General features: G+C 38.6%; 1 protein-coding gene across 3 annotated transcripts in view; it reads left to right on the plus strand.

Moving 5' to 3' along the window:
• LOC111580844 (helicase ARIP4-like) overlaps positions 1-13,902 on the plus strand; it is a 111,311-nt gene that overhangs the window by 51,426 nt on the left and 45,983 nt on the right. Inside the window, exon 1 of one of the 3 annotated variants that reach the window (XM_023288760.3) lies at positions 7,033-7,190. The exons of 1 other annotated variant lie outside the window; for it this stretch is intronic. In XM_023288760.3, coding sequence (XP_023144528.2) covers positions 7,187-7,190 — 4 coding nt within the window. In that variant the 5' untranslated portion in view covers positions 7,033-7,186. Of the gene's footprint in view, positions 1-7,032; positions 7,191-9,048; positions 9,334-13,902 lie in introns of those variants that run through there. One more of the 3 variants, XM_023288759.3, reaches the window with a different exon arrangement.

A 13,902-nucleotide genomic window follows, 5' to 3' on the forward strand; every position in this document is an offset into this window, starting at 1 on the left:
TGTAGAGAAAACATGCCTTTTCAAGCTGAATTTATAGGCTCAGAATGTTCAGCTTGACACGTTCTGCTTCCTCCTCAATATTTCTTCATTTCTTTCCACTCTTAGCTTCTCTCACCTGAACTCTACCTCTTGTTAATGTCTCGGATCAGACTTTCTGTAAATATAAGCACAATTTAGACTTGTGTTTGTGGCTACAGTGGATCATATTCATGGAACCACCGCTCAGACCCTTGAACAACAACAGTATTATCATGAATTGACAGAACCTGCCACTGTTGTCTAAGATCTGTTATGCGTTGTTTAATAAGAAAACTAAACCAAATCTGAGTTTGGAATCTTGATGTTTTATCAAAATCACTTTATTCTACATGTTTTATATTTTTTTAATTGCCAAAAATAAACCATTTTCTCTACGCAGATTCTGTACAAATAAGAAAAAATTTGAACTACTCAACACAAACAGGAAGCTGTCAGTGACTTGGGTGTGACCAATAATCATATGACAAAAATTCAGGGACATTTCAACTGAACTGCAGGCTGTGCATATATACAGCGCAGACAACATGAAAACAAATTAAAAATGTGAAGTAGTAAAATGTCTATAGTTTGTCAAGATTTTTTCTCCTGGTATTGGTCACATCTGCTGCCACTTGGCACATTTTTGTACATGCTAATTCCATTTTTTCCAGTTTTTGTCCATCAAAATAACTATGAACTGCACTAACCCGATTATGTAAAAAAAAATAGAAATTCTGGAGTTTAGCACAAAACTGAGAAACCATCACTGACACATCTGTGATGAACTGTCATGAGAAAAATCTGGGGACTGATAACAGATTTTTTTTTTTTTTTAATTTGCAAAATGAGGTGCTTTAGATTATCTACAGTTTTCAGTGACAAACCCCTGACAGCTGCCTGATACAGTTGTTGTGCTGCTAGGTAGCTTCTCCTTAGTTTTAATGGTCACGTTTACCATGTTCCATAGTTCAGTTCACAATAACTGGCATCCTGTTTGTTTCCCAGCTTTTCTGTGTAAACAGAAGTTAGATACTGTGCTTAGAGGTGGTAATGATTGAGACCCAAGCACTGCTCTCTAACATTCTCCACCCAGATTTATCCCCCTGGTCACTGGTCCCTCTGAAGAGTTCATTGTGTTGCCGACAAATCAGATCATCTCTGTCATCTTTATGCAATAAGACACAAGGAGAAAGCCGAACACTTCCATTCTCTCCTCGAAGCCTTTCAGGTTGTAACTTGCAAGATTGACAAAACAGAGGAAGAGAGAGAAGCTAAAACCTCGCTCTGCTTCCACCCCTCCAATGATTTTTCAAATTATGAGATTTATACAAAGATTTTAGAGTTTTAGACAGTCCACTATGTGTTTCAGTATTGTTGAAAATGAGCCTTATCTCACAAAAAGTTACACTCTTATCCAGCTAAACTGCATTCTAATTTACATTTCACTGGAATTAGGTTTGTTTGTGACATACGTGGCCGTCCTGTACACCTAAACAAAATGCACCCAGCAGCTCAATATGGGATCAGATGTTCGTATTCGGCAGCTGTCAGGTGTCTAAGTACTGGGTGATAGTAAAAACTGTACCTATACACACACCACAAGTTTTCTTTCTGTGCATTTTTTGTTGCATTGCATTGCTCAAAACATATCACAAATATGTTTCAAGTCGGTGTATTTTTGCCATTTATCATATTGCTTTACTCCTTTTCTTCCACCCAATTATGTACAAGGGTTTATCAAAAACTGTGTGCATCATGGTCATGTGCATGAATACTCCTTTATTGGCATATTTTTAAAACTGTGTTAAAATAAAGTGATTTTAATGAAATAATTCAATTTTAAGTTAAAATTTGAAAAGTTTTCTGATGGAAACGCAGGTCACAGATGATTCATTCAAGGCCCGTCAAAAAGTTGAAAATCACAAAATTCTTTTTGCTGTTTCTTGATGTTATTTTGGCAGTTCTATGAAGACAATATGTTTTTCAAACCCACCAAGTTCAGATACACAATTACGATACTTCTTATATGGTGTTGCATCAGTGACAATAATCCAACCCTGTGATGCTTCGTTGGCTATTTTACACTAAAAGTATGTTCTTTTTTTATATTTATAAGTATTTTTCGTAGCAGACAGGATTTGACAATCAGAGATTCTTTAACTGTTTGTATAATGTTGCTTTGTGACTTTAGCTTGAGTAAATAACCTCAGATCAGACGAGTAGAATGAAGTGATTTAATGAAATACTTGAAGCTTTGATTAGAATAAATTGTCTAATGGAACCACAAGATAAGTCACAATTTTAAGCTCAGATTTCATTAAGTTTTCCGACAGAGCTGCACGTCACAGATGAGTCATTCGAGGAACATTGACCAGTACTTTCTGTTTTTACAGTTTCTGGCTCTGATAAATGGTGTCAACAGGCCTTATTTTGCACTATTTTCATTTTTTAAAAATGCTTATTTTTTTTTAATATTTACAAGCTCTTTTCCTTGAATAAGCAGGAATTGACAAACTGTGATTCTTTCACAACTGTCTTTTTAATGTGGTTTTGTGACTTTAGCTCAACAACCCGAAATTCTGACATGTAGAATAAAGTTATTTTGATGAGATACCCTATTTTTAATTTGGCTAAATGCTCTGATGGAACTGCATGTCGCAGGTGTTTCATTCAAGGACCATTAGAAAGTTGGAAATCAGTCAATTCAAACATTTTTTTGCACTAATAAATAGTGCAATTGTGATAAATTGGCAATTTTGTGAAGTCATTTCTTTCAGTGGTGATATATCAGTATTAATATGCCAATAACGCTTGTATTACATTACCACAATCAGTACTTTAATTTTTTATATTTGCAAGTACTTTTTTGGATTGCGCTGGGTTGGACAATTAGTTAAACGTGTCATTCTTTAAATGTTTTTCTAATGTGATTTTGTGGCTTTAACTTAAGTAAACCATTTCAAATATGTACAATAAAATGATTTTAATTAAATATCACAATTTTAAGCTCAGATTTCATTAAGTTTTCTGGTGGAGCTGCACGTTACAGATGATTTATTCTAGGACCATTGACCAGTACTTTCTGTTTTTACAGTTTCTGGCTGATAAATGGTGTCAACAGACCTTATTTTGCACTTTTTTTCGTAATGAGTACTTACACTTTTTGATATTTACCATCTCTTTTCTTGGAGTAAACGGGATTTGACAAGTTGTGATTCTTTCACAGTTGTCTTTGTAATGTGGTTTTGTGACTTTAACTCAAGTAAACAATCCTAAATTCTGACATGTAGAATAAAGTTTTTTGATGAAATATTTCAATTTTAAGCTTAGATCTCATTAAGTCTTCTGATGGAACCACACATCACAGATGAATCATTCAAGAGTTGAATTCTTCTGTTTGTAAAAATATTTATTTTGCTGTTATTTGTGAGTATTTTTCATAATAGACAGGATTGTCAATTGACAAGTTGTAATTCTTTCACAACAGTCTTTTGTAATGTGGTTTTGTGATAGTACAGTACTTAAATTTTTTATATTTACAAGCTCTTTTCTTGGAATAAACAGGATTTGACAGGTTGTGATTCTTTTCCTCTTTGAAATGTGGTTTTGTGACTTTAACTCAAGCAAATAATCAGATATGTAGAAAGAAGTGATTTTAATTAAATATCAATTTTCAGCTCAGAATTCTTTAGGTTTTCTGATGGAACCTCACATCACAGACGGATTCATTCGAGGATGGTCAGACAGTTGAATTCTTTCTGTTTTTGGTTCTGATAAATGATGCCATTTTGGCGGTTTTGTGAAAACAACAGGCCTTATTTTCTGCTTTATTTTGCCCTTTTACTTTGGGGTATTTGTAATAGACAGGATTTGACAAGTTGTGATTCTTTCACAACCATCTTTTGTAACGTGGTTTTGTGACTCCAGTAAATGATCTGGAATCTTCTCTCAACCTTTTGGCAAATCCGAGCAACAAAAATCCCAAATAATGTGTGTGAAAAGGCACATCTCCCGCGTTTCTCCCCCTCTCTCTCCCTCCTATTGGTCAGTGTGGGTTATGTAAACAGTGTAATGGGAGCTGGGCTTCCCAGCTGGAGGTGTGGCCTGATGCAGAACTGTGGTAGTGTGGCAAAGGTGAAGCGCTGGCTGTGTGAGGAGGCTGTTCATGTGTTGCCAGGCAGCTGGTGGGCTTCTCGCTGCTGCTGCTGCTCCTGCTTTCTCCTCCCCCACCTCCCTCTTCCTCACCCGGCTGCACCTCCCCCCCTCAGGCTCCTTAGCGATGTGGGTTAATGTGTGGCCATGTGAGGCCGGGATCTCGCCTTTCCAGCCTCTGTTTGGAAAGTGATCTGCAGAATAAACCCCCTCGACCGGCAACATTGGGCTTAAAACAGGGTCCCTGGGTTCACAGGATTGTTTTGGAGGAGGCCCGTCTCTTGTTATTTCCCTTTTTACCTGATTCCATCACTCTTGTTGCCTTCACCGCTTCATCTTTTCCACCTTTTCTAGCCTTAAATCCTCTATTTTATCATCTTCTCTGAGTCATTTTCCACCTTTTTTATTTATTCTCACATTATTTTTCTTCCTTCATCTCCTTTCCGGCGTATATCTATTCGGTTTTTCATTTTCTCCCAGCATCCTCGCTTTTTCGAATCTGCCACTGAAATGTTTTACTGTTTTCGACAATTATAGCGTTAACGACGTGTTTATTGGCATTTATGACGTGTGATACCGTCCCACCATGCCAAACGAGAAGTTTCCGACGCGCTCGCTGACCAGAAAGTAGTACTACTACGATTTTATTCACCTCTGTTTCGTTTTCCTCTTCCTTTTCCTTTATGTTGTCATTTTCTTTTTTTGTTGTTGTTGTTTTATTTTGCACGTTTTTGCTCCAACGTCATCAATTTTAATTGCATTTGCAGTGATGTTAAACTCCTAGTTTTTTTATGTCCTGGCTAATTAAAACCATCAAAGTCTGGATTTGCTCTTCAACATAAAAGGATTTTTTTTTAATTTGTGCAAATCCTTCCTCGTTTTTCTTCATAATGTAATGTTTAATCATTAGATTGAATCATTACACTAGATTGACTGGCTTTGTTGTTTTAAAACCAGTCACAGCTCAGATGAGTCACTAGATTTTAGCCAGATGACAACAAATGAACAAAATTACAGTCATAATAAAAATACTTCCAGTATGTAGGAATGTGCAAGTTAATCGCCTATGAATGTACAAGGTTTATGATAATTCTGCATCAGATTTTGCAAATAAAAGTAGCTTCAGATCTTCAGACACTTTTTTTTTAGACTGATGCATCGATATATATGCTGATATTTTTTGATATAGGTGTGATTTAATAGTGAGCGTTTAGAAGAAATTTAAAGAATGATGCTCTGAATAATGTTTTTGCTTGTATTTTTGACATCCTGAGTAGGAGTTGACATAGCATTTAGAAAAAAAATTGTGTTTTTTAGAGTGTATTTGTGAATCTTTACCAGTCATTGTTTGACCCACTGGCTGTTTAATGACCCATGGGAATAATTTTCGTAACATTTGTTTTTGGGGTTTTTTGTCTTGTTCTTGCACAATTTGCCTTCACAATCTAATGTTGAATTTCATTTTTAAAGCCAGTTACAGCTCAAATACATCACTAGATTTCTGCTGAATACCAACAAATCAACAAAATTGCAGTCATAATAGAAATATTTCCAATGTGTGGGAATGTGCAAATAAGTTGCCAATGAATGCAAGTTTTTTTGTTTGCTCTGCATCAGTTTTTGCAAATAAAAGTAGCTTCAGATCTTCAAGAACCCATTTTTTTTTAAAGATTCTATGCATTTACATAAAGTTGCTACTCACCAGTGTGTTCTCCAACAACTGCAGATAACAATTGCAATAACAAAACAAACAACAAACAAGACATCCTGAGTGGGAGTTGATGTAGCATTCAGCGGAAAACCAGTTTAAAGTGTTTTTGTGTATCTTTGCCAGCCCTTGTTTGACCCACTGGCTATTTAATGACTTCTGATAACATGACTTCGGCTTCATTTTTTAAACTAATGATGATTTTTTTCCTTGTTTGTCCCATTTTTGCACAATTTGCCTTCATAATCTAATGTTTAATTCCATTTTTAAAGGCACTCAGAGCTCAAATGCGTCACTAGATTTCTGCTAAATGACAACAAATCAACAAAATTACCGATGCAGTATGTTTTTTTTGCCCTTCCCGTCTCCCCTCTTCTTGTCCATCTCCCTCCAGATTGAGCCCGGTTACCCCTGTTACCTAAAACAGCTTAATTTGTCGTAACTTTTTTAAGAAGTGATTACATATTTTGTTTTCTGATGCTATGGAAAGTTTCTTTTTCATGTTTCTGAAGGTCATGAGTGAGAGTTCATGTACCATTTGGAGGAAAACCATTTTAAAAGTGTTTTTGTATATCTTTACCAGCCATTGACCTTTTAAAACTCAGGTTGGGAGTATTTTTGAAGCTAGTGATGATTTTTTTCCCCGTTTGTGCTGTTTTTGCACAATTTGCCTTCAGAATCTATGTTTAATTAGATTTTTAAAGCCACTCAAAGCTCAAATGCATCACTAGATTCCTGCTAAATGACAACAAATCAACAAAATTACAGCTGCAGGATGTTTTTGTTTTGGTTTTTTTTTTGCCCTACTCGTCTCCCCCTTCTTGTCCATCTCCCTCCTGGGTGAACCCCATTACCCCTATTACCTAAGGCAGCTTCTCGGCGGTGGGCGTGGCCTGATGACATCACGCCCGGCTCCTGTGTGTGTCAGTTGGCCTGAGGGGGGAGGGTAGATAGAAAGAGGGAGGTGATGGGGGAGGCAGACAGGAAAGGCAATGAGCAGGGGGGAGGGGGGGCTGGTACAAGCGGCTTGCTGCGGCAGCTTTCAGCGACTCATTGTTTTGTAATTGTCCCAATGGCCTTCTGTCCTCAGCTGGAGTGCCGATAGAGCAGCGAGACGAGGTTAGGTGTTGCAGGCACACTCTGAAACACACACTCAGCTCACACAGGACGGTGAAAGGAAGTGTTTGTTGAAGCGGCAAGCAGCAGCACAACACAAACAGCTGTGAGTTGCTAAGAAAGAAAGACAGAAAGAAGGGGGTATGGATCTCTCACCAGAGTAGGAGACACAAAAACTTTGAGCCACATGACATGGGTGAGTAGCTGACATTTCTTTTTTGACTCGGGTTTCCATTTCACTCAACACTCCTCTTAATCTCCCCACATATCTCCTCTCCTGCTGCTGTATGTCTTCTTCTTATCAGTGCATGTATGCAGACACATGGAGGAGGAGGGGGAGTTTGTATCATACTGACCTATATATGTTGCGGTGCCAAGTCTTTAGCTGCTCGGGCAGAACACGGCTCAGAGCTTTCATAAGGCATGTTATGAAATAGATGCAGGAGTTGTCCTTGTTCCCAAAAAAATTATTTGAAAAAGTATTCTTACCTCAATTACAAGGACTTTTAGATACGTGTTTGTGGCTGAATTTTCCTCTCATGAGCAGAAAATGGCTCTACAAACCAGAATCAGAAACCGTTTTATTGCTAAGTAGTAGGAGTTTGACATTTAAAGTGTTTAAATGTGTACCAGTAAAAAACTAATATGTAGTATGTTACATGTCAAATCAGTAGCAAAAGATTAAATGTCATAATAGAAATACTTTCAGTGTACAGGAATGTGCAAATTAATGGCCTGAATATGTGTAAGGTTTTATCTATTTTCCGTGAGTTTTTGCAAATAAAAGTAGCTTCAGATCTTCAAGGAACCATTTTTTTAGACTCTCTTTGTATTTAGACAAAGTTGCTCTTCATTAATCACTAGATTAATCATTATATTAAGTCATTATACTTTATTTTGTTTTGTTTTTGAAGCCAGTCACAGCTTAAATGAGTCACTAGATTGACAACAAATCATCAAACTTACATTCATAATAGAAATACTTCCAGTGTACAGGAATGTGCATGTTAATTGCCTGAATGTGTGCAAGGTTTTCTCGATTTTCATCAGTTTTTTGCAAATAAAAGTAGTTTCAGATCTTTGAAAATCATCTTTTGAGATGGTAGATCTTTTGAAAGTTTTAAAGTTGATTTAAAAGTGAGGATTTGAAAGAACTTTTAAAAAGTAGATTAACACATTTTGTTTTCTGATCTTTGAGGAGCCTCTTTCTAGACTCTAAGTTTATAAAAAATTGCTACTTGACAGCGTTTTCCACAGCAACCACAAATACAACAAAACTCAGATTTTTTTTTATATATGTGCTGAGATTTAGAACACTTTTTAAGAAGTAGATTACATATTTTGCTTGTTTCTTGAGGTCTTAGGTGGGAGTTGTAGCATTTAGAGGAAAACCGGTTTAGAGTCTTTTTGTGTAAGGTTATGAGCCATTCTTGGACCCACTGGCTATTTAAAACGCAGCTTTTTCTTTAGAAAAGTGTCACAATTGTGCGTGCACCCTTAGGTTCCCTACATACATGAAGGGCTCAGCATGTATCAGGTGTCATGTGAGTTGTTCTAAAATAATCTTGTAGGTGACAAAGATTTGTGCAGCTCACATTCCTCTGTGGCTCTTAAAACCGACCACACCACCTCGAATGATCTTATTTTGAAGTAAGAAGACAGAGAAACGTGCGTGAAATGGCTTGTTTTGCCTCGTGTGCGGAAGAATCCGAGTGTTTTTTTTTAAAAATCTAAGCGACAACGGTCACATTAACGCTCTGACATGTGGTTTCTGTGTGCTTTTATCTGATCTTTTAGCCTCGTCAAAGTGTTCAAAGCTGACCAGCAAACACATAAACAGCATGAGTATGTGGGCGCCGGCTTCCGTACATGCTCTGTAGTCCTCAGCGTGTTATGGGGGAGTGGTGTTTCTTTTTTCTGTTTTTTCTTAAAGAGGCGGGGAGGACCAAGGGTTGTTCAGACCGTTCGAGTCCCCCCTCGGCGGGGCCCCAGCTCCAGCATGAAGGGTTATGTAAGTTTTTCAGCTGCCAGCTCTCCTGCCTGCCTCTGCCTCACATTCACAGTGTTATTGACTCAGAGAGGAGCTTGCATAGTGGACGGCCGGTAGTCAGTGAGTCAGTCAGTCACTGAGGCAGTCGATTAACAGAGCAGCCGAGTGTCTAACAAGGCTGAGACAAGGAGGAATAATAATCAACCTCCTTGTTGCTTCTTTTGTAAAACTTTTTTTCCCTGAGAGAGGAGGTAGTTTTGAGAGCGTAACAGGGAGGCAGAGGAGACCAGATCTTCTCTTTTTTGCTCGACAACCATGCTGCTACTGGACGAATCCGAGTCATTCGCAGGTAGGTAACAACGTCGTCAGCAAATAGGTGAACGTTGCCACACAGCTGCAGGAGATGCGATGCAGAGATGCTCTGCAGTTTATCTGGTGAGATAATGAACGTGGATGCAGAGGTGCTTCCCTTCACCACTGCATCCTGTTTGGAGGAAAAACAGCATGAATGAAAGCCGATGACATTATGAATGGTGGAAAAAATGGGACTTTAAAGAGACAGAGTGGGCAGAAGTGAAAGAAGCATCCCAGAAATGTCTCGAATGTGCAGCGTTAGTTGAGCGCCGCTTGTTAAGTTACTTAACGTTGTTGTGTAACACATGATGCATACCTCCTCAAGCATGCACACTCGCTCTGTCTTCTTTTTGTCACTTTTATCGTCTCTGGACTTCTGTCGTCACATTATGTTTCTGTTTTCTATCACTTTCCTGCATTTCTTGACTCTCTGCTCGATTCGTTCTTTTGTCTCCCTCCTTCCATCTTTTCGCCGGTTCTCTCCCACGCGTGTCGGCTGCCTCTGTCTCGTGTTGTCATCCCAGGCCTGTCCTCTCATTGGCTGTTTCTACGGTTACCTAAACCAATGCCAGTGCATGATTGGTTGAGTCGGGTAGGATTGGGCCATGCTGGAAGTATGAGCATGTGGGAGGCAGGAAAACATATGGTTCAGCAGACCAGTGGGTTAGGGGGGTAAACGCGTGAGGCGCCGGGACAGGACAGTGCAGTCTGCAGAGCATTTTTAAAGGTTTTTTATATGTTTTTTCTCCATGAAAAGTCTAAATACTCAGGAGCTGTCTGAGTTTAGTTATTCTGCCAAAGTGAAGACTGAAAAACTTTTACTGAAGTTATCAGTCGTACTAATAGGACTTTTTTTGTTGAACAGCAAGTCTTTAGTTTATTGTTTGATGATATGTTTTTTGTAAAGGCAAAATCTTCAAGAGCTGTAAAATATTATTTTGCCAAAATGAAGTCAGATAAACCTTAACTTGTAGCAACTCATATGACTTTTTTCTTTAACAGTTTGTTGTAAGTCTAGTTTAATGTTTAGATAATTATTTCACAGGAAGGCAAGATTCCCAGGAGCTGTAAAAGTAACATTTTTCATGAAGAAGAGTTTCATTTTTCTTCCAAAATCATATAAGATAAACCAAAGCAAGTGATCAGTCGTACTAATGTGACATTTTTCTTTAACAGTGTGTTATAAGTCTAGTTTAATGTTGAGAGATTTCTTTCATGCAGAGTCAAGATCCTCAGGTCAAATCAGATAAACCTTAACTCTCAGCAAGTTATCAGACCAACAAATAAGACTATTTTCTTTAACAGTGTGTCTTAACTTTCGGTTAATGTTGAGAAATTTGTTTTATGAACTTAAAATGTAAAGGTTCATTTCTGGAACCATGACCCAGCATTTTAAGACGTCCAATACGGCCACGTGTCATTTACCATTCTGATTATCCATCTTGAAAATAGGTTGTTTTGTGCTTATTTTTGTTGCTCTGTAGGATCTTGTGTTGTTTTTCATGTTGTTTCTGCCCATTTGATTCAAAATGAAACTGATAATGACATTGAAGTCAGCTAAAATACTATCTTTAACCCTATTATCATCCACTTGAGATGTATGGGGTAAACATTTCGTGCCTTTTTAGTACTTATTTGTCCAATTTAACCCAAGTAAATGAGAAAATAATGCACATTTAAAGTCACTGTCTGCAATCTGATCCACAGATAGGAGCTCACAAAAGAGGAAACTTCTGTTCAGGTTGTCTAAGGTCAAGTGGTTGACTTTGCTAGTAAAGAATCCAGTCCGACCTTAAAACTTCTTGTAGGTTCAATTTAGTTTTCTTCTGTGTATTCCTGAAGGTTTGACATAGTTCACACGATGTAAGATGAGATAAAACTGCAATAATCTTGAAGGAAATTCTTTGATGCGAATGCTGCAAGTCATTTTAACCTCAGTCATTCAATTTGTGTTCTGCAGCATCCATGTAGTTGAATCTGACACTAGAGAAAAGATTGTGTTGTGTTTTTGTTAAGCCACGTGTTGAAAAGCTGTTAAAGTTTTCCTTCATGGGTGAAATATACAGACAGCTGAACAGTCAAAGGATTTCAGAAATACCCGTCATGATTTGTCATATTTTGCTCAGGTTGCACCACGTTTGTGCCTCCTTGTGTGTTGGCGTGCATTTAGACACGATGCTTTATAACTTAAGTCACGTCTGCACGCTGGTAATTGAAGGGATTTGCTCTGGGTGTTTGGCTCGCTGTGAAAGGAGACGCTAGGTGCCCTGTCATCGCTGCGAATGGGGCATGTCGAATAATGATAAAGGCTAAAGGAACACACTGTTCTCCCTCAGATCCATTGTGCAGTGAGTGTGCACGTCTTCCTCAGAGTACAGTCTGTCTGTCAGCGATGAGCCGATTAGATATTTCGGCAGCAGCAGCACCTCTGCGCTACAGTAAGAAACAGGAAGGAGCTTGTTGTGCTGATTCTTTTTTTTTGTTTTTTTGCTGCTCCTCCTCACCCTGGGCTAGAACAACCTGTCCTGTTCGGACCAGCGCCGGGAGTCCGAACACCGCAAGCACGTGTAGTCTGGCTGCTTTCATAACGCAGAGGATGTAGGCTTCGCCAGACCGGCCACATGCCTCTCATTCCCACTTCCCTAATGTTCTCTTTGTTGAAAGCTGCAGGTTTTTGGGTTTTTTTTTTTATCTTTTGACTTCCTCTTGTCAGATCATATAGCGGCTTTCTTTGTTCTCCTCCACTGCAATTTTATTCCTCTTCCATCCCACCCTTGCACACTTTGTTCCCTCTCCAATCTGTCGCCGTTTCCTTTATCTGTATAGATTTATTCCCTCCTGTGAGTGCAGCTTTCATCCACCAGCTTTGTTGTGTTTCTTGCTCTCTAATAAACTCCTGCTGTCTCCGTTTTACCTCGTCTAACCTCCTTCCTTTCTCACTCTTTTCCCCCCTTTTTTTCCTCCTATCCCTCCCATTAAATGGCTACAGTGCTGTATAGTGTTACAATACCGCAGCCTCAGGATCAAACAGTGAACATCATGAAGGCTGAGGCGAAGCTACTCGTATTATTTCACATTTTAATCAAATATTTCTTGATTTACGGCCAGGAACAGGAGCGGCTTTTAAATAGTGACTTATTCAGTTCCACTGTGGACAAGAAGTTCCTGAAAATGATGTTTAAAATGCATCAACCAGAACACGGTTTATGTCTCATCTATTTATTAATAGCTGAGGGACGACTAGTTCAACCGATGGACCCGTGAGCTGAAGAGTGTTTTTAACCGTAGGTTCGCTAAAGATCCAACACATGCTTCCTGATGCGAAAGGTCGTATTGGACAATTCATAGCTGTGGGACTACACAGTATCACAATAAACCAAGAAGAAACCAACATAGGCTACATCCTTCATCAATCTAGCAAACTCCAGCTGCACCTGACTGGTCGAACACTTCATTTATGGACCGTCTGTTCCTGGTTTTCAAACTGAACCAACATGGCAGGTTTTTTGGAAGCTTTCTGTTATATTACGAAAACATTTCACCATGCAGTTGCTGAATCTGCCTTCAGAATTCCTTTACTGTCATTGTAAGCAGCAGTCTAACAAGAAATGTGCAAGTATAAAAATCTCATAAATATACCATGTATAATAGTAGTCCATGCAAAAACCGTACTTTACCTGGAGTCAGACATTACTGAGCACATATGTGAAAATGTTAGTTTAGTGTTTGGTTTAAAAGTTCTTTTTGGAAATTTCAGAGTTTGAGTGACGGCTAGTTTTCATAAAGTAGCATACAGACCTGAACTTTTTGCGGCAGGAGCTGGCAATGAGATGCTTTGCCTTTTAAAAAGCATTGTGGCACTACTGGGAGGCATGGCAAGGCTGCTTAGATAGACTGAAATGGGAAGTGTAGAACTGTCGGATCCTGTGGACACCCACAAACTCGTAGCTGTTGTTGTTTTATACTCGTTTTCTCGTCTGCTTTGACTTTAGTCCACTGTAGAGTTCAAAAGGCATAAATGTGTTTACCACACCGCTTAAGATATTTAAGTGAATCTGAGTATTTGGCAGCGAGAACAGAAGCAGAACAAGGACTTTGTCGCCCGCCTGGAACTCTCTTTTAACAGCAGCTCAATCAAAAAGGTGGAAAATGCTCATGAAACTAACTGACATACTCTGAAACAGATCTGTCACTAGACTGTACAGGTGACAGAAATTTTTAGACTTCATTGTGTCTACTTATTCCCCTGAGTGGTCCACAATGACTTTGACCAACTTGGTAAAATATCTGTAGTATGTAGGGTCCGGACATATTTTTCCCCTCAGTTTTGGTACCTGTGTACAATGATTCCAGTTGCTTTTTTTCAATTTTTGTAAACTAGTCAAACAAATTCAAGTATAATTTGTGACGTTATTACTTTGTTTTGCTGCAGAAAAGACACTTTTAGGTTCTCGCTCCTTCTTTTCATGGTTGTGCTGTTTCCATAGAGGTGAAGAAGCTTATGCTGCAGTGAAAAACAAGCCCACAGTGGGTAAAAATGGAACTTCTTGGGTTTTCAGAGGGA

This window comes from Amphiprion ocellaris, chromosome 8 (genome assembly GCF_022539595.1).
Source record: "Amphiprion ocellaris isolate individual 3 ecotype Okinawa chromosome 8, ASM2253959v1, whole genome shotgun sequence".
Lineage (NCBI taxonomy): Eukaryota > Metazoa > Chordata > Actinopteri > Pomacentridae > Amphiprion > Amphiprion ocellaris.